The sequence below is a fragment of the Lipophrys pholis genome (assembly GCF_963383615.2).
Source record: "Lipophrys pholis genome assembly, chromosome: 1".
NCBI lineage: Eukaryota > Metazoa > Chordata > Actinopteri > Blenniiformes > Blenniidae > Lipophrys > Lipophrys pholis.
The window spans coordinates 5,819,696-5,838,978 of NC_137635.1; the positions used below are offsets into that span (position 1 = coordinate 5,819,696).

Genomic DNA, 19,283 nt, shown 5'->3' on the forward strand with positions numbered 1-19,283 from the left:
GGGCTCTGGACTCTGGGCTAAAAGGAGCTTTAAAGCCTAATCAAAATGACTCAAATAACTAAAAGGAATTAAACATTAGAAATGAGGGGGGAAACATGCACAACTGCTCAAAAGAGAGCCAAAAATGATCAAAAAGTTCAAATGTCCAAACTGTCAAAAGAAATTCTTAAAATAAAAAGTGTGAGACCTGTAAAATTAAAGTCAAAAATCTGTTGAAAATGTAAAGAAATTCAGAAATCCTGAATTGTATGTGAAACGTCACAAATGCAAATCTTTGTGTAATATATCAAAACTACACACAAAACCTTTTAACCCTCATTTTAAAGGTAAACATGTTTTGCGGCTCCACATAAATTTGATTTTGTGGAAAGAAAAAAAAAGAAGGTTATTTTATCATAAAATTGATCCGATAAATCCCAACACATTATTTGTTTCCAGATTATCTTTATTCTCTTTGATACCGATGTTTATGTAATTCGGATATCATGAGACCGTTTCCATCCATATAGTTATTCTATAATCTGCATTGACTTCCACTAACTTCCTCTTATTTAAATCAACTCCGGAGCTAATCAATTCAGTCAATAAATATCTTGTTTGACAGAGGCATTACATTTTAAATGGTGAAATTGATATGATCGAAGCACAGAAAGCTGCCTTCACACATGAACAGAACAAATTTGAGACTCTAGCCCATCTGCACCTGTAGCAAAGCCAAAAATACTCCAGAGGGTGATAATCACACTATCGAGTACCTGAGATAATTCTTCAAGGTACAGAGAACTGCCTTGATAAATGAATATGACAAATATATGAGACAATACTTCAGGACCTGGAGTCAGAATCACAAAATGAAGGTTTTTAGAGGGAGACCCTCTGCATTTAATGCATAACATTTTTTATAGTATTTATTTTTTCATATTATTAGTAGTAGTACTAGTATTATTATTTTATTGTCTTGTGTTTGTAAAAATGTTTGAAATAAAGAGATACCAAATAGGACTATACAAACATACATGTATGATTGTTCTGTATAGTTTAATGAAGATGTGTGGGTGGGTGCACGTATATTGGGGAGGGGAGGACTGTGTATATAAAAGCTATTCTAATAGTCTATCCATCTATATATAAAACTCATTTGTAATAATTTGAAAATATATACATATATATATATTTTCCAATTTCTAATAATTTTTGAATTTACTAATATCAAAATATATTTTGATGGATATGCCAGAACTCCAGAAAGTAAATTGTCACTTGACAAAAATAAGTGTTTGTTTTTTTCTATACCAAATATACATACATATACACGTCTTCATTAAATTATACAGTACTATATGACTACAAATAGAAGTTATTTCTTTTGTATGTTTTTGACATGTCTAAAATGTATTAAAATTAAATTAAAATCAAACAGAAAAGAACACTTCAAAAATACTAAAAGGGAAGGTGAACTTTGTCAGTATCTGTTATTGTTTTATGTTAAAAAAAAACCAACCAAAAATCTGATCCACATCTTTGCAGTGATGAAGGAACTTTGTGCAGAACGAGTGTTTTGAGTGTCCATTAGTCGCAGCAGGTTTGGGAGCTGCAGGTATTGTCTCTGTTTATCTGTTTGAGAAGCTTCCTTTAAAGCTCTGAAACCTCGTGGGGCCTTTTTTTTTTTTTTTTTTTTCTTCCTCCTCCTTTCGGGGTTATGATCTTTTACCACCGCTTGAAGAATGGACTCTAACAAGGTGACTCCTCCCGGTGCATCGCCTACATCGCCAGATAATGACACAAGAAGGGGCGAGTGAAGCCAGAATGTGACAACACTTGTCAGGAGGCTTCAGCGCGCTGACAGCTCGCGGCCCGCCCGTGCAGCGGCACCGACGCGGACCAGGAAACCCCGAGGATTTGCGGCCTGCCGTCCGAATGACACCAGCACAAGCCGGCCGCCGCACCGCCCGTCACAGCTAGCAGCGGCTAAGCTAACAGATGTCTTCCCCGAATCCGAACTAATTTGTAAATGGATAACTCAAATCAGACAGCGTTCTTCGAGGTGCGTGGGAGCGGGAGCAGTTAAAGGGGTTTTCTGTCGCCGGATGGACGGAGAACGTCGTCTCTAGGATCGCGAGCGGCGGTCAGAGCTGCTAAAGGTTCCTCAGGTGAGACTTGTAGGGAAGCTACATGCTATCGCGAACTAGTTTGTGTAATCGCAGCCGTTATTCAGCGACAATTAAAAAAAGTCATTAATGCAAGTCATGTGTCTGGCCTTGTTTGTTAAGATGTAACCAGCTGACATTGCATGACAACGTTTCGTTTTCCTGTTTGCTTAATGTCAACAGGGGTCTGATTAGCATAGTTAGCACTAGCCAAGTTTGGCATTCCTCGTCTACACGTCAGTCAACAGGATCGAAACGACTCTTCCAACAACTTCCATTCATTCACGTCCTCTGACACTAAACTAACATTAAACTAAAACAACTCAGCCCACCGCTCTGTCTCCGAGGTTTAAACATACTTGGACATCCTTTCTACCAATTTTGATAACATGTTGATTGTGTCGTTGGCCGGAAATATGTGATTGTTTTATTTTGTCTTATTTTTACTTTTTAACTATTTTCTACTTTTTCTGTTCCACTGTCATCCCAAATAGAAAGTTGTGTCCCTGGTTGAATCCGTCTATATTCCTGTCCCTCAAAGTCAAAATGCCTTCTAGGAACTTGAGACAAGAATAGATTTTTCTCCTCTCATAATGATTTTAACATTTAAAACATCTACTTTATTTCCTCAGATCTAACCCATTTGGTTTGCTGATCCAGACAATAATGTTTTCTCAATGTCAGTAGTTATTTTCAGTGTGTTGTGCATTGAGTATACACGTCATTATTAATGATATTGCACATGTATTTTGGGTCAGGGTTTATTTTAGCAGCTGGTGGAAACTATAAATAGAGCTAAAAGAGACTGAATACTGCATTTGTTTCCTCTCATGTTTGCCTCTGTGTATAAGGGTATTTGCAATCTTTGTTACCTTGTTTGTTTCAATCAGGTGTTTTTAGGGGGGTAAACCACTTGTTTATAGAGCTTCTGTTTTCATTGTGTAATGCAGTTGAGTGTTATTTCCGTCACCAGTAATGGACACCGTGTGTCACGTTTCAATAATATTTTTAATGCAAGCAGCTTTCCATGTTCCTACAGTTTGTTTTTGGATTTGTCACTATTTGTCAGGGCTGTCCTGTTGGTTAATTGAACTCCAGAAAGAGTTTTGTATTTGTGTTGTATTCTGCTTGTTTGAAAGTAATTGTCATGTAAACAGGCTTTGATTACTTGACTGATTGATTTTTTTTTTTTTTTTCTTTTTGGGACAAAGGACTATCAGTTTTACTGACCCATCACAAGCTCCAGTGTGGCGCCTTTTTGCGGATCGGACCTTCTGATCGACATGTTTGTTTGCGAGAATTAAAAGAAAACGATCAACACTGAAAGCAGTTAACTGTTTGTGTCCCTCTCTTTCCAGGCATGATGGAAGGACTTCATAGCCAGGCTCTCAGCATGGATCCACGCAGGCAGGAACTGCTCGAGGCTCGCTTCACTGGAGTTGGTGTGGCCAAGGTTGGCATGTCTTTAAAAGCGTTCTGTTGCTGATTGAATGTACAGATTGATTTTGCAGATGCAGTAGCATGTTCTTGAAAAACTAACTTGATGGTTTCTTTCTTGTTTTTTATTGCTAAAACAAATCTTTTCAGAGATTCAAATAAGTAGCTTCTAGTTTTTGTTCTGGCGTGCGTCCCATAACCCCACTGGGAGTGCACATACATATGTTGGTTATTTTCCCTTACGAAGAGCTTGAAAGTCCTCCTGCTCCACAGCGAGCTCCATGTTTGAGAGCTTTCCGTCTGTGAAATGATCTGTTTTCACGAGCTAAAGGTGAAACAAGACGAGCTCTGTTTAAGCTGACACGGGAGCCTGCCAGCAGCTCTTTGTTTCATTGGAGACCAGTGACACTGAAATGGCACCGCAGCTGAAGCCCACGGCATTGGCTCGCGTACTCTGCTGCAACCCTGCTGCTGAAGCGGGCATTACTATGTATGTGAGCATTTGAGAAAACGGCAATCACTGCTGTTGGTGCGGCTCTGAGATGGATTGTTTGGCCTGCTCACTGTGGCACGAGCGTGTGAGTGATGACTACAGTGAATGCAGGAAAGAGCGAGTCAAAACACTGCAGCGAACACGGCATAGGGTACACGTTGAGGGATTTTAAGAAGGAGAAAGAAAAAAGTGAATTTCTCTGCTGTATATTTGACCTTGAGCAGCAGAAAGTCAGCAGGCCTTAACAGCATTAGCCTCCTGCCCCAGTAAGCCTGCTGTTGCTTCTTAGTCTCGTGGCGCGGTGCAGCTGGCCATGAATGACACCAGCTGATTCCACCAACTGGATGTGAACTGACGCTTTGCAGATTAACAAGAGGATGCATATTATACCCTCACTGAAGCAGCCAGCCTTTGCGTTTCTTGTCAGTCGCAGGTATTATAGATGTTAAACTGTAAGTAGTGCTGAAATTCCACTCTTTGAAGTTCAGAAATAGACAGTGGCATAGAACGGGGTAATGGCATGTCATGTAAATATCTTCCTTGACTCTTTAATCACACGGGTTGTCTCTGCCGTCTTCTTGTAGGGTTCAGCCAACAGTGAATCATCGAACCAGTCGCTGTGCAGCGCCGGATCACTCAGTGACAAGGAGCTCGAGGTTAGTCGATGAAGAGAGACGAGAGAGGAGAAAATCACAAGTGGTCCTTGTTGACTGTGCCTGTACTGCTCAGCTGTTTGTGGCCGCGATGTGCAACATAAAGAAACACTTCATCCTGTACAATAAAAGAGGTACACATGAACAAAATGGGCAATAGATGAAATCTTAGGTTTCAAAAAACATCCTGATTTTAGCCTGCAGTTAATGGATATTTGAAAGTTCACTGGATCACAGGCTTTATTAAATATTGAAAATCCTATATTAGAGTGGAAATACTTTATGAATCCCACGGAAAATCTGTCGAAGAACAAATTGAAAGAAAATTCAAAATCAAATAAGACAGGATGAAGTTAAAAATTAATATGCACAGGGTTTATGTTGATTTAATTTAAGCACAGACCGAATGAAATAAAACAGAAAACACAGCAAATAATATTCACAAGGGGGGAGGTCGAGAGAACCTGTAATGTGACGGCATGTTTGTCAGGATACGATGGGAATGAACTGAAAATAATTTAGATGTATCAGATGATTTGTGTGAGACAGAACGGAAGATAAATGAATAAAGAATATAAGCTGTCATTGTTTTAAAGACCACAAGAGAGCCTTCGGCGGCTTCAGCCGGCACGTCAACATTCGTTAAATAAAAGTTGGATTCAAGCTGATTTTCTCCGCAGACGCCAGAGAAAAGGGCCACAGAGAGGAGCAGGAAAAGAAAAGCAGACGCCTTTGACAACAACAGCCAAGGTGAGTCCAGTCTTCTTCCTGCCAGCTCTTCAGGCTCTCCATACGCAGACCTGCTCATTTGCTCACAGGTTTCACTCCCTTCACTCATAATTTCAACGGTTTTGAATTTAGTCTCGACTCACGTCTGTCATATTCTTTTTTGCAGGCAAGGGAAGAGGACACAAACTAAGCGATTATTTCGAGGTGAGTACGAACTGACTTGGATTTTGTTGTTGGAACTACTTCTTTGTGTGCATTCTTTCAAATCACTCCAAGCCGTACTGTGACGTGCCACCCTCTCTGTTCTGATTGTCTCTCATCCCAACTTTTGTCCTCCAAACCAAAACACTCTTGTTCTTCTCTCTCCGTCTTGGTCTCCACACTCTTATCAACTGCCCCGTGGTCAGTTTGCCGGTAGCAGTGGCTCTGGCACCAGTCCTGCCCGGGGCATCCCCGTGCTGGTGCGCTCCTCCCCGCAGCACTCACTGTCTAATCTTCTGGTGAGGACCAGCGGCCATCTTTGTAGTTCTCAACCTCTCTGCTCTTTGTTTACCAGCTTCAAGCATCAAAACTAGTTTGAAGTTTGTGTGTTTGTTTATAGCACCAGTGTCCTCCTAATTGGAAAAGCTTTGCTAAGGTTTATAGTGGTTTTTTTTTTTTTAGGTTGCTAATCTAAATTCAAACAAGTGATCGTTTCTCTTTGGGTTGTCTTGAATATATCCAACAAAGAGAAGAAACATTGTTTTCAAATGCTGCTGCATAAACGAGAAACTTTTCTGTAACAAAATCGCAAAAAACAAACAATGGTTTAGAACTTGCTTGAAAAATAATTTGAACATTTTCATTGCAGTTGTCCCGATGTTAGATTTTCTCTGGTATGTGTGAGGCAGAAACGGTGCAAGAGCTCATCATGACTGTTCCTGTTTTAAATAATCAGGGACTGATGGAACGTCTCAAAAATTGGGAGGACATAAAGGGATGTTACACAACCTTTTATTTATCGTTGATGTGAATTGAAGCTCAATAATCCAAAATACTCAAGGTTCTCAAAACGGTCTCGGAGTCGTGCCACAAAAAAATAAACTAAGAGTATGTGACAAGACGAAGCCTCAATTACTGAGGTGTAAAAAGGAGGAAATCTAAATAAATGGAGCACCAACCAGAGTGACTACGTCAGAGCAAAATATACAGCGTACCCCAAACTTTGATCATCTACAAACCTAGTAAAGTTCAAACTTTACTTTCTGTAAATTATCCACTAGAGAACTTGGTCACTCTTCATTTCCATTCATCGTATGTTGACATTTTTCTTCATCACAACTACAAAAACTTCTATAAAGGTGTAACAGCAGCAGAGCTTCAACTTTAGGGTGAGAAAAATGCCAAAGATCAATACTTAAGAGGGAGGTTAACGTTTCTTTTTTTTTAAATTGGAATAAATGTCTGGTCCAGAGTCGTCATTTCCCCAAATACATTTAGTAAAACTGTTATTTTCTGAGAAAATTAGGTTTTATATCTGATCAATTGACTTTTTTGCTTCAGTTTAATTTCTGGCAGTTGGTGTTACTGTTTGCTTGTGATCTTTTTTAACTTCCTTGCCTACTTGTTCATGCCCCCCCCCCCCCCACACACACACACACACACACACTTTTTTTCTGCATTTCTCATTTTCTGTCTCTCTGGGAATCAGTTTCAGCACGGCAGTCCTTCGTCCACCAGCTCGGCCAACACAGACTCCTCATCCAGCAGCTCAGTTAAAACAGCCCCCGCACCCCCCTGCTTGCACAAAGCCATGCAGGTAATAATCTCACAGATCCCCCCCACCCCCCCTCGTTCCTCAAGCCGATTCCCAAAAAACTTTAATCAAATGTTGACTGTCTGATTATGTTTGAAAAAGTGTGTGTGTCTTTCCATTGGACAGTACAAGAAGGTGAACGGTTGTTTGTGTTTGTCCTTCGTCTCCAGTCGGAACTGACGTTGATGAAACTGAAAGCGCTGGAGAAAGACAAGAACTCTGACCTGGAGAAGAAGGAGGGGAGGATCGACGACCTGCTGAGGGTGAGAGGAGCCAAATCTTACAACCCTTTACGTCTATCATACATTTATGACTTGTTTTGAACCAGTTAGTGGACAGAAAACTGACTAATGGCCCATTTACAATGGATATGTTGCATTTTGACAAATGCAGTTATGTTAACAGCATTCTCTGCATTTAGATGGACCATAAATAATCTGATTAAAATCATGTCTACACTGATCAACTTGAAAACCAATGGTATTGGTGGAGGTAATGCTGTCAGTCGATCTGATCAGAATCCAGGCAAACGGGACATTTTGTTACTTTACACTGTTGCAGCTTCCGTTGCACGACGTCGCATTAACTAATCAGTTTTTTTATCAAAGTGTCCACGCAGGAGACGGTGCTGCCACATCTCACAGAGTTCTCTCTGCTCGTATTTCTTTGGGTGTTTCAAAAGTAATGCAAAAAGAAAGAAAGAAAAGAAGCTTCCATGTAAAGTGGATGTTGGACAATGTCCGCATGTCCTAAAAGGCCTCCACCTCTGTGGAATACGATCCACTTGCCAGATTTCAAATGCCATATTTGCTTACAAACAAAATGTCCCTTCTTTTGCTTTAACAAGTTGTTTTCCTTTGACAGGCGAACTGCGACTTGAGGCGACAGGTAGACGAGCAGCAGAAGATGCTGGAGCGCTACAAGGAACGACTTAACAAATGTGTGAGCATGAGCAAGAAGCTGCTGATTGAGAAGGTGGGGATGAGTTCAGTATCCGTTTACTGGTGATCGTGTCACCGGTGACGAGTACATTTAGGACTAAGACTTTCACCTTCAAAACGCTTTCATGGTGGAAATCTGTAGTGATATTCAGCTCGGTGAAGGATTCTCTCTTCTTTCCTTTCGATTTGTTAATAGTCAAAACAGGAGAAGATGGCGTGCAGGGACAAGAGCATGCAGGACCGCCTCCGCCTGGGTCACTTCACTACCGTTCGTCACGGAGCCTCCTTCACCGAGCAGTGGACAGATGGATTCGCCTTCCAGAACCTCATCAAGTCAGCATGCAAATGGCCGCAACCACATGTTTGCATTATTGCTCTGCAGCGTCTGGTGTTGGTGACAGGTTTGTTAAAATGCTTTTTCTTTTTTTTTTTTCCCCCCACTTGTTGTAGGCAGCAGGAGCGGATCAACTCGCAGCGGGAAGACATTGAGAGGCAGAGGAAGCTGCTCGGGAAGAGGAAGCCCCCCTCCATGGCCCAGGCGCCCCCACCCAACCTGGAACAGAACAGACGGAAGAGCAGAAGCAATGGCCAGGAGAGCGAAACGTGAGCTTGCAAACGAGGTTTAAAGGAATGTCGCGCCGCATTTTGTAATGGTAACGGTGCAATATGTGATAGGACTGGGCGATTTGGCCTAAAAAAAAAAAAAAAAAAAATCAGGGATTTTTTAAAAAAAGAAAAATTAGAGTTTCCATTTTATTTTATTTTTTTTATATCGATGCACTTAAAAATGACTGCATCAGATATATTGTCAAATGTGCAACTTTATTGCAGTGATTGTCCTCGGAGTTAAAATGCAAATAAACAATCCCCAAATAAAAAGTAAACGAGACTCCGTCAGAAAATTTGAAAATGCAAAAAAAACGTTTTGAAGGAAAAACTCAAATTTGTATATTAAAAATTGTTTTTAGCCACAAATTAAATTAAATCGATTTTTTGTTTTTTTTTACCCATCCCTAATATGTAATAATGTAATACATTTTCAACTAGGTATGTAATTTTCAACCGCATTTTGTAATCTGCTACACTTTTTTATTAAACGTTGTTGCATTTTATAATAACTTGTTACATATCGCAACAGTTATTACATAATCCTTTTTTAAAAAGAAAATCTAATACTTTGGTGCATTATGTAATAAATCATCAAAGTTGATGCCTTAATTAGAAAAGCCATCATACCACCAGAATAACATTAAGCTTTCCACCTTAATTAGTTTTTTTTTTGTTGTTTTTTTTAACGAGTAGGATGTTTTATTGCTCAGGCATTAATCAAAAGGAACTATTCATTATAATGGAAAATGTTTTTCACAAGCTAGAAACAAAAGATACTCTTTAATTATTACTGACACACAAACTATAGGTGCACTGAAATTTTGAGACAAAACATGAAATCTGTATTATGTTACGTAATTATTATAGACGATACAAAGCATAGTTACAAAAACATTTCTTGCATTATTATATATTGCACTACTATTACATAATGAGGCTGTACACACCTGCATTTTGTAATAACTTGCAATTTGTAACAAGTTATTACAAAATGCGGCGTTATGACACAATGAGTTGAACATTTATTACATGATGCGGCGCTGCAAGGAGTCTGGCAGATTTCGGTCAACACCACATGTATTAATGTCATCATGTTTGTTCCCACGCAGGTTGTCGCTGGCAGAATATCACGAGCAAGAGGAAATTTTTAAACTTCGAATTGGTCACCTAAAAAAGGTAAAGACAACATGAGTTCTGGGGACTGTGTTGTTGAGACACCAAAAGACGAAGAAGGTTTTGTGTGTGTGTGTGTGTGTGTGTGTGTGTGTGTGTGGGGGTGGTCGGGTGCAGGAAGAAGCAGAGATCCAATCAGAGCTGGAGCACCTGGAGCGAGTGAGGAACCTGCACATCAGAGAGCTGAAGAGAATCCACAATGAGGATAACTCGCAGTACGTACCGGCTCCACCTCACGGTGTCATTTAAAGGGTTCGATTGACTCGACAGCATCTCTCCCTTCAGATTCAAAGACCACCCGACACTCAACGACAGATACCTTTTATTACATTTACTGGGCAGAGGAGGCTTCAGTGAAGTTTTCAAGGTAAGAAAAAAGCTTCTTACTTTTATATATCAGTTCAGCCAGTAAACGTCGTTCCTTGATCTTAAGAGGAAAGTTCATCTGAATCTCTTTAATGATTTCAATCCAGTGGACTGAAGGTGGACTCATGTGGATTCTATTTATTAGGCATCTGTCATTCTGTGTACCTGCTCCCTTTAGTTTTTTTCAGTGTGTAACTATTTCCACGCTGTTGGGAGCAACACACACATAAATTTCCAGTCAATTTGAATTTGAGATTTTGGTGCAAAGCACAACATGGAGGGGCATTTACATTTTCCTGTTATTTATCTGGTAGAAATTCATATATATTTTTAGTAATTATGTGTTTTCCCATAAACCGGTGTTTTCCAATCGTTTTCTTTCATTTGGAGCCGCTTAGAAAAGCCAAGACGTCACGGTGAAGTCAACCATAGAAAAGCACGAGCTTTCAAATAAAAGCAGTCGGTCGTTTTTCCAGCTCTGCTGTCGATGGTAGAAAGTGTTATGTTGTAAAAGTTAGAATGATTTACTTTGACATGTAAGAATCATAAGAGCAAAAAAAAAGTCCTGAGAGCGGCATTAGAATAACCGCAGTTTGGTCACATGTCGCTAATGTGCATTTCTTTGTCAGGCTTTTGATTTGACAGAACAGAGGTATGTGGCCGTCAAAATCCATCAACTCAACAAGAGCTGGAGGGAGGAGAAGAAAGAAAACTACCGCAAGTCAGTCCTGGAAATGTTTGAATCTGTAACTGAGCGTGACGGTGAGAGTCTTCAATACGAAACGGTCGGTTAACTTCGAATCCTCCGTCTTTTCAGACACGCCTGTAGAGAGTACAGAATCCACAAAGAACTCGACCATCCCAGAATAGTCAAGCTCTACGACTATTTTTCGCTCGACACAGACTCGTGAGTCCTGAACGTTGTTCTTCACACACGTTTTCTCTCTCCGGTTACTGAACGATGGCACGTCTCTTATTACCCTCCTCCGCAGGTTCTGCACGGTTTTGGAGTACTGTGAAGGCAACGATCTGGATTTTTACTTGAAGCAGAATAAGCTGATGACGGAGAAGGAGGGCCGCTCCATTGTGATGCAGCTGGTCAACGCCCTCAAGTACCTCAACCAGATCCGGCCACCCATCATCCACTACGACCTGAAGCCTGGTAGGCGCCGGCAGCTTTCTGTTGCCTCTCCGCAGCGGGGGGCGCCGCACCGCACCGCGCCGCCTTGTCGAGGAAATTGCAAACGATGTGCGCGTGAGGACGGCTTCCATTTACTTGAAATGTGTTCTGCTCGCAGGAAACATCTTGTTGGTTAACGGCACAGCATGCGGGGAGATAAAAATCACCGACTTCGGCCTGTCGAAGATTATGGACGACGACAGCTACAACGCCGCAGATGGCATGGAGCTGACCTCGCAGGGAGCAGGGACTTACTGGTACACACACACACACACACACACACACACACACTTCACTGACTTTGGTATCCAAGCAACCAGTGTGACAAGTTTGGTCAAGAAGCACATCTGTTTTTCCGTGTAATGTAACAAGCTCAGTTTTTGCGTTTTCATCCGGCTTTTAATGTGAAGATGGAACTTCTGTCCGGGTCTGTAGCGCCACATTATGTAATAACATATGTAATAATGTAACACATTTTCAACTCATTATGTAATAATGTTGCATTTTCTGATCAACTTTGCTCCATTTTGTAATAACTTGTTACATATTACAACAGTTATTACAAAATGCAGGTGTGTAGAGCCGCATTATGTAATACTCGTTCAATATGTAATAAATGTTTTTGTATCATCTATATTAATTACATAAAATAATGCAGATGACATGTTTCTGCCTTGCAAAATTTCAGTGCACCTATAATTTTTGTCAGTAATAATTAGTGTAGCTTTAGTTTCTAGCTTGTGAAAAACATTCTCCATTATTACATAATGCACCAAATTATTACATTTTCTTTAAAAAAAAAAAAAAGTAGAGCACCCACATTTTGTAATAACTGTTTATTAAAAAATGCAGCAGATTATTACAAATTGAGTTGAAAATGTATTACATTGTTACATATTGCGGCTCTACAAACCCGCATTTTGTAATAACTGTTGCAATATGTAACAAGTTATTACAAAATGCGACAATGTTTAATACATAATGCGTTCAAGACTTTTATTACATAATGCATCGCTCCAGGGTCTCATGTGGTGACGCTGTGGTTCACAGGTACCTCCCACCCGAGTGCTTCGTCGTGGGCAAAGAACCCCCCAAAATATCCAACAAGGTGGACGTTTGGTCTGTGGGGGTCATCTTCTACCAGAGCCTGTATGGACGCAAGGTAACCAACCGCGCCCCTGCGTTCAGAAGACAGACAAATCAAAAATGAAATGAATGAAATATTAACTGTGCCAACGTTGTGTTCTTGAAGCCGTTCGGTCACAATCAGTCGCAGCAGGACATCCTACAAGAAAACACCATTCTGAAAGCTACTGAAGTGCAGTTTCCCCCCAAACCTGTGGTCACCACAGAAGCAAAGGTGCGGCACTTTGGGTGTTAAATCTTCTTCTCGTCCTACTTTGTAAGAGACGTTTTTATTGAACGTTCACCGAACTGCCACGTTCTCTCGCTCCCCTTCGCAGGCCTTCATTCGACGGTGCCTGGCGTATCACAAGGAGGACCGAGTGGATGTGCAGCAGCTGGCCAGCGACCCCTTCCTAATGCCCCACATCCGAAAAGCCCTGGGCAGCAGCACACCTCTGGCTCCGCCCCTCCCCTCCACCTCCAGCTGCTTCAACAGCAGTGCCTCCAACTGAAGCGGCCTGAAATAAAACCAGGGAGGCTTTTCCGATCGCAGGAAAGTAAAGAGCGTGATGGGAAGGAAGTGTTTAGCGTGGAACCAAAATGTCGGACGACGCAGTGAAGTTAGTAGTAAATGTATCCGCCGCCGTCCCAAGTAGTTAAAAAGGAAAGACCAGCCAGCGGCTGTGGGCTCAGTAGAACCCAAAGATTCGCCCGTATGCATGCACTAACGCAAACTTTGGCTCATTTCAAGGAGCTTTTTTTTTTTTTTTTAAATGAGAAATATTAAAAGAGCACCTGGAGAAATTGCACAACTGACAGGCTGAGAATTACGCCACGCGTGGAAGATCACTTGCCTATACTGTGGAAAGTTAAGAAGAGGAATCCTTAATTCATTCCATTATGCTTGAAACACATCGTCTCTCAGATTATTTTATTTTCAGAAGTATAGAGTGATTGAACCTGGAACTTTAAAAAGCTCCTGATGAAGACGAGAAGCGACTGGTGACCAGATTCCCAGCCTACGTCGTCGACACGGCGCCGTCGGAGCTTCTAAAGTCACACAGAGGAAAGACTGAAATATTTTACTGGAGAACTGGAAGTCGGCTTATTTTAATTGTTAAGTCCATATTTTTCCATGAGATTTACCGTGGAATGGTTTTTGCAAACCTTGAAGTGGTGGCTGACTGAGTGAGTGTTGTGATGCGAGGTAAGATTTAACTGAAATGATACCATTAAAAAATAAAAGATTTGGGTAACTGACTTGTCTTCATTTTGTGAAATTATCAGACAAATTTAGTTTTTAAACATTTTTATTCAGGAATTTCCAACAACACAGAACTACTTCATAACAGGTGGTCAAAGCATAAAGATACTCTTTGATGCAATCAAAGTTCTCATTTCCACAATAAATGCACTGCAAACAGCGACTTTCCATTGTTGTGAATATCTGCATTTTAGTGTTCATGGAAAAAAACCATCCGACCACACATCCCACCATTTAATTCTTTTTTCTCATCAGTGCAAAACATGAGGTGACATACTTGTGAGGGATATTTTTAAAGCAAAACTTAACACGAGGACCTGTGAAATTAAAGAGTTTTAAATGAATGCAACCGATGACAATATCAAACAGAGTGACACTCGTTCACAAACAATCCGGGTTAAACATTTTGAACTGTAGAGTTTTGTAAAAGTGGTGACGACATTACCATTTCCTTTGGTTATTCCCCCCCCAAAAAAATAGTATTCATGAGAGATGTACAGGACTATGTGATGCAGGTTTATCTGTTGTAGAACTGCGAGGTGACCCACGCCAGCCCCCACTTCAGGTTGGTGAGCATGAACTTGAGCGCCTTGGTCCACTGCTCCTCCGAGTTGAACTGGGTTTTGATGGAGTAGGAGCCTCCGCTGCCGCCCGTGTCCTCAATCTTTCCCTTCTCCACGTCCATCCTGAGGAAAAACACTTATTTTTAATTACACAGCATCAATGATAGGACACACAAATTCAGAGGTAAAGATGAACTAATTCTGAAGTGTAATCATTGTAAATAATCATTTAAATTTGGAGTTTTAATTAACTTGATCACACCAATTATTCTTTACCTACGAGTATTTGAGGAGTTTATTTCAGACACGTGGGCACAAATGAGGTTTTTCAAAACGACAAAATTAAATAAACACAAAACAAAGAAAACAACCGAGCAAAGTAAGGCCAAAAATAATAAAATAGATGATGCCCAACCGAATCCGAAAAGGAGCAGGACCAAGGCTAAGCTTATTTACGCCTGTTATTTCTCCACCTCAACAATTAATCATATATATATACATATATATATATAAATTATCAAGAAAATAGTAAATATTGTAGAACTATAAATAAATCATTTCTACACCAGCGTCGCAGCCCGTTCTCCTCCCGGTACTTAGTATAAAATCACAATATACAGTAAGATGATGTCCTGATTGAGAAATCCAGCAAACAGTAGGAGGGGCTTAAATACTCTTGTCATTTTTATGACAATAGTCGTATTTATTTTGCCGTCGTTTGGGTATTTTAAAAAATGTCGACGTGTTAATGTTTTTTTAAGCACTTCCTGGGAATTTCCTGTGTTTTCTGCAGCAAAAAGACACGATTTTCCCTGAGGCATTGATGAAGTATCTAACGGGCTCAGACTCTCGCTGTGAGGCCAGAGTGGAAACTACAACACTACGGTGAAGTGCCACTGCATTAGAACAGTAGTTACCAATGCCAAGAATGTCCCAAAAACAACCAATGATCAAAATATGCAACTATGCTAGCTTGTGAAAAAAAAAAAAAAGAAATAAAACAAAACCTTTAAAGTGTGTCTGACCTGTAAGGGAGACAGAAGCCAGTGTCTCCTTTCTCCACCTCCTCTTTGAACTGCTGCACACAGTCGAGAAAGGCCACCATGGCGTGATCGAATTTATTATCCCAGAAGAACCTCAAACCGCCGGAGCAGTACAGAGGAAGTTCCTGAAAACACACGGACAAATAGAGACGGAGAACACGGTCAAAATTGAGGATTTTTTTCTTCTTCTTCAATCGAGGCGGGAGAGCGAGAAACAAATCTACTGTGTTACCTTCGACTTGTCCGCCAGGGACTCAAGGTATGAATGGTTTCCATAGGGGACCAGACGATATCTACAGAGTCGAGACAAACGTCACTTGCAGAATCACAAAAACAACAAACTGTTTGTGGCAAAGCCACAGAGATTCATTATAACCGAGGTACAATAAACAGACGACGGCGGGAAGATTAAGATCTTACGCCGAGACGCAATAACAATGACTCAGTCGACCGCGACGAAAACCCAAACAACCCGAGAGATTTAACCTTGTTAGTGAGAGAGCAGAAGGCTGAAGAAAAGACGTTTTAAAAGTCTCTTCAGACATGTGGCTTGACTCAATTTCGTTGTAGATTAAAAAATAAAATAAGCAAGATAATCGATTCTAAGATTAATAGTTTCAGTTGAACGCGGGTAAATTAAAAAGTGCGTGTACCTCTGGAAGCGGAGGCCCATCTTGTTGGCCAGAGCGTGCAGCAGCAGCACCGTCTGCCCCCAGGCTGCGTTGATCTCGTTCCACTCCACGGGGACGCTGGGCAGCCGACCCAGACGGAAGTTGTTTATGGTGCCAAACTGGCCACTGTGCCTGCAAAACAAACAAACAAACAAACAAACAAACAAACAAACACTTGAGATGTCCAGTCAATACCATCGATTTTCTTCAGTCTCGAGGCCTACGTTTAATATCTGCAAAATCACGGCTGATTTGTGGACGAAAGAAAACAAACATGTTGTGTTACCAGATGTGAAACGTGGCGTTGAAAACGTTGGTCTTCTTCAGACGATCCAGCTGAATCTGGCAGTAGCACATCTGGTTGTCGACACTCTTCAGCTCGTCGTCCAGCTCCAACTGCTGCCGCTTGAACTCGCTGTACTCCTTTTGGTACCTTTGAAGCGAGACACAAAAGAGCGGGTTGGCTTGTGTTCCACGCCGCCGCGGCTCCACATCGCGGCCCGGCGACTCACTGGAGCTCCTCCGTGTCCAGCTGCTGGGAGTGGATCCGGCTCTGGGCCAGGTCCTGGGCCACCGCCGCCCGCTGCTCCTCCACAGCTTCAAGCTCTTTCACCAATGCTTTCTCCTCCTCGTTCAGCTGCTGCAACTCCGCCAGCAGAGTCTCCTCTTCCTCCACCTGCAGGTGTGACAGCAGCTCCAGACACTGCCTGGAAAGACCGAGGCGCACGTTTGAATTCCGAACCCGAAGCAGGGCGGCGTCGGCAGGCGCCACGTTAAACTGTGTGGTTCTTGCTCACTTGTAGTTTTGACATTCGTTCTCGGTGATGTTGAGCTGCGTGTCCAGGTGGTCTAACAGAGTGTCGGTACATTCCTCACACAGCGGGTGGTCCACATCCGTCTGGCCCGACATGATGTCAAACAGGTCACTGGTTACCTGGGGTGGGGAAGACGTCACACACACGTGAACTCACACTCACTTATCAAATCAAAACAAGCGACATAACTGCAGCCACAAGCCTCTGTGAGCGTTTACCTTCAGTCTGCGACTGAGATTCTCCATGGTGCCGCCGTCAGACGCTTCTCCAATCAGGGTGAAACTGTTGGCGCTTTCTGTCGACATCATCCTGCCGACACACATTCAACACACCTGATTCAAATTATCAGACGGGCTACATGGTGGTGTGGAGCAGGTTCACAAACCTTTTCTTGAGAAATTCACATTTTTTTACCATTGTAAACCTCGGCCCGTTTAAACGTACCCGGGTTTTTACAAAAACTGGTATTTCCCCCTCTAAGTTAAAAAAAAAAATTAAAATTAAAAAAAACTTCATTGACACAGATCAACATATACACCTCTTTCAGGGCTACTCTGAGCAGCCAAGCCTGTAGGGGGCAGTGTAACGAGAAGCATGAAGCCATGATAGCCAATCAGGATCGTGGTAAAAAACACAACATCAAATATCTGCCTACCACAACTTCAACATTCATTAAAAAAAAAAGTTGAAGGAACTTCATCACACATTATACGTCAAATTAAGTTTCTTTGTTTTTCATATCTTTGGGGTTTACACACTGCTTCAGCTCACAGTTTCAAACTTTTATTCACCCCAAAAGATGCATTCAGCTTTTATTTTGTCCATTGCTTCTATGAAACCAAATTCTATCAAACCTTTTCATGGATTCATCTTCGTCTTATTCACTGCATTTTTTGTGTATTTTGCAAAGAGAGTGTTCAGGCTAAACATGCGCATATTCTCAAGATATTTTACATTTATCTATGGGTTATTAAAAAATAAATAATACACTTTTAAAGTTAACACTTGAACGTCCGGTGAGCTGCTCAGGATGTAAACATAGTCAGCAGGGATCGGCTCCAACACCAAACCAGCCTGAACTGGATGGGGCAGTGCGGAATAGGGATGGATGGATCAATAACAGACATAAATCGATTCTTTATGTGAGTGACGAGAACACAGAACAGACAAATAAAACAATTGATCTCAAATGCCACGTTGACATAAACCCAGAGATAAAATCATGAGCAGGTTTTCCAACTGAACAGACTCACCGTGCAGGAGGAATGTATTTTCTTGACACTCCATCTTGTTTGTTTTCCACAAACGTCTCCTGAAACAAACAAAAAAAAATCTCAGATAAAAAATAAATAAAAAATGCTAACGAACCACTGTCATATGAAATGAGAAAAAAAAAGAGTTTTCCTGGTAACCTTGAAGGTTATAGTAAATGAACAATTATTTCACTGCTTATAAGTACAGTCCATCAAGTTGAGTTATTGTAATAAACTAAGAACTCTGTATTTCCCTGGTTTTACATATACATGTAACATTGAAGGAGCCGAGATCAGTGGAATATAATCGAAATCGAGGGTGAAACATGTAGGAATCCGCGTGTATCGATGTTAATGATCAGTGTTTTACCTCCGGTGCAGCCTCGCCTTCACCGCTGCTGTCAGCCTGTTTGCTCGGCGTCACTGTGACCAGCGGGGCTGCGGAGGGACATAGATCACACGAGGCGTCAGTAACACGAAGCAGCGAGCGGATCGATCGCAGTGATCAGCTGTGGTGCACGTACCGATCAGCTCGTGGATGGTGACCCGGTCGAGCACGTTGAAGGAGGTGTCCAGTTTGAGCGGCTGACAGCACCGCTGGCACACGAAGCTGACCTGCATGGTTGTGCTCGACGACTTGGAGCCCTCCATCGCTGCCGACAAGACATTTGTAGAGTTAGTGGATGTAAAGCGACATGATGTTTGGCAGCAAAACAAACATCCGCCATGCACCGCTCGTTAGCCCGGCAGGCTAAACGAGCTCCGCATCGCTTCGCGGCTCCCCGGTGTGGAAGTCACAAACGCGGAATGCAAGGATTTAAAAAAAAAAAAAAAAAAGGACTCACTGTCGCTTATGTGAAGATAAAACTACAGCATTGCTCTCCCGGAGATCAGAATTCAGTCCTGGTGTGTTTTGTGTGACCGTCTCATTTTGCACCTCGAGTCTTCCTGCTTCACTTCCGTATTGTTGTTTACGACGGTAGTGACGTCATGACAGAAAAGTGAAAGTCACGTGGAGGGGTCAGC

At 41.6% G+C, this 19,283-nt stretch overlaps 2 protein-coding genes across 3 annotated transcripts; one reads left to right on the forward strand and one right to left on the reverse strand.

The window, feature by feature from the left end:
- Positions 1–1,544: 1,544 nt before the first annotated feature.
- LOC308113961 (serine/threonine-protein kinase tousled-like 2) lies at positions 1,545–14,073 on the forward strand. 2 transcript variants are annotated; one of them, XM_080470550.1, is made up of 21 exons: positions 1,545–2,150; positions 3,506–3,600; positions 4,662–4,733; positions 5,411–5,480; positions 5,626–5,663; positions 5,867–5,959; positions 7,150–7,257; positions 7,425–7,517; positions 8,119–8,229; positions 8,392–8,528; positions 8,646–8,798; positions 9,914–9,980; positions 10,095–10,192; positions 10,263–10,344; positions 10,973–11,064; positions 11,161–11,250; positions 11,336–11,505; positions 11,642–11,780; positions 12,574–12,685; positions 12,776–12,883; positions 12,987–14,073. In XM_080470550.1, the coding sequence occupies exons 2-21, from the start codon at positions 3,508–3,510 to the stop codon at positions 13,158–13,160; spliced, it is 2,100 nt and encodes a 699-aa protein (XP_080326676.1). In that variant the 5' UTR covers positions 1,545–2,150; positions 3,506–3,507; the 3' UTR covers positions 13,161–14,073. The 2 variants fall into 2 exon arrangements, with proteins under 2 accessions (XP_080326676.1, XP_080326677.1); XM_080470551.1 differs by lacking the exon at positions 5,867–5,959 and having other exon boundaries at positions 1,689–2,150.
- On the reverse strand, positions 13,944–19,238 carry becn1 (beclin 1, autophagy related). The gene is made up of 12 exons (XM_080470569.1): positions 19,103–19,238; positions 18,782–18,910; positions 18,628–18,695; positions 18,258–18,316; positions 17,223–17,313; positions 16,987–17,123; positions 16,702–16,896; positions 16,476–16,622; positions 16,172–16,321; positions 15,751–15,811; positions 15,501–15,643; positions 13,944–14,598 (listed from the first exon to the last, which is right to left on the reverse strand). Exons 2-12 carry the CDS (start codon positions 18,906–18,908, stop codon positions 14,430–14,432), a joined length of 1,347 nt encoding a protein of 448 aa, XP_080326695.1. The 5' UTR covers positions 18,909–18,910; positions 19,103–19,238; the 3' UTR covers positions 13,944–14,429.
- Positions 19,239–19,283: the final 45 nt, after the last annotated feature.

Bases quoted from the DNA above. Each gene is read 5' to 3' on its own strand.
- LOC308113961 (XM_080470550.1), top strand. From the start codon at position 3,508: ATGATGGAAGGACTTCATAGCCAGGCTCTCAGCATGGATCCACGCAGG. The intron at 10,345-10,972 runs GTAAGAAAAAAG...TTTCTTTGTCAG, and splicing joins GCTTCAGTGAAGTTTTCAAG to GCTTTTGATTTGACAGAACA. The intron at 11,251-11,335 runs GTGAGTCCTGAA...CCTCCTCCGCAG, and splicing joins TTTTCGCTCGACACAGACTC to GTTCTGCACGGTTTTGGAGT.
- becn1 (XM_080470569.1), bottom strand. From the start codon at position 18,908: ATGGAGGGCTCCAAGTCGTCGAGCACAACCATGCAGGTCAGCTTCGTG. The intron at 17,124-17,222 runs GTAAACGCTCAC...TCCCCACCCCAG, and splicing joins ATCTCAGTCGCAGACTGAAG to GTAACCAGTGACCTGTTTGA. The intron at 16,623-16,701 runs GTGAGTCGCCGG...CTCGCTTCAAAG, and splicing joins CTGGACACGGAGGAGCTCCA to GTACCAAAAGGAGTACAGCG.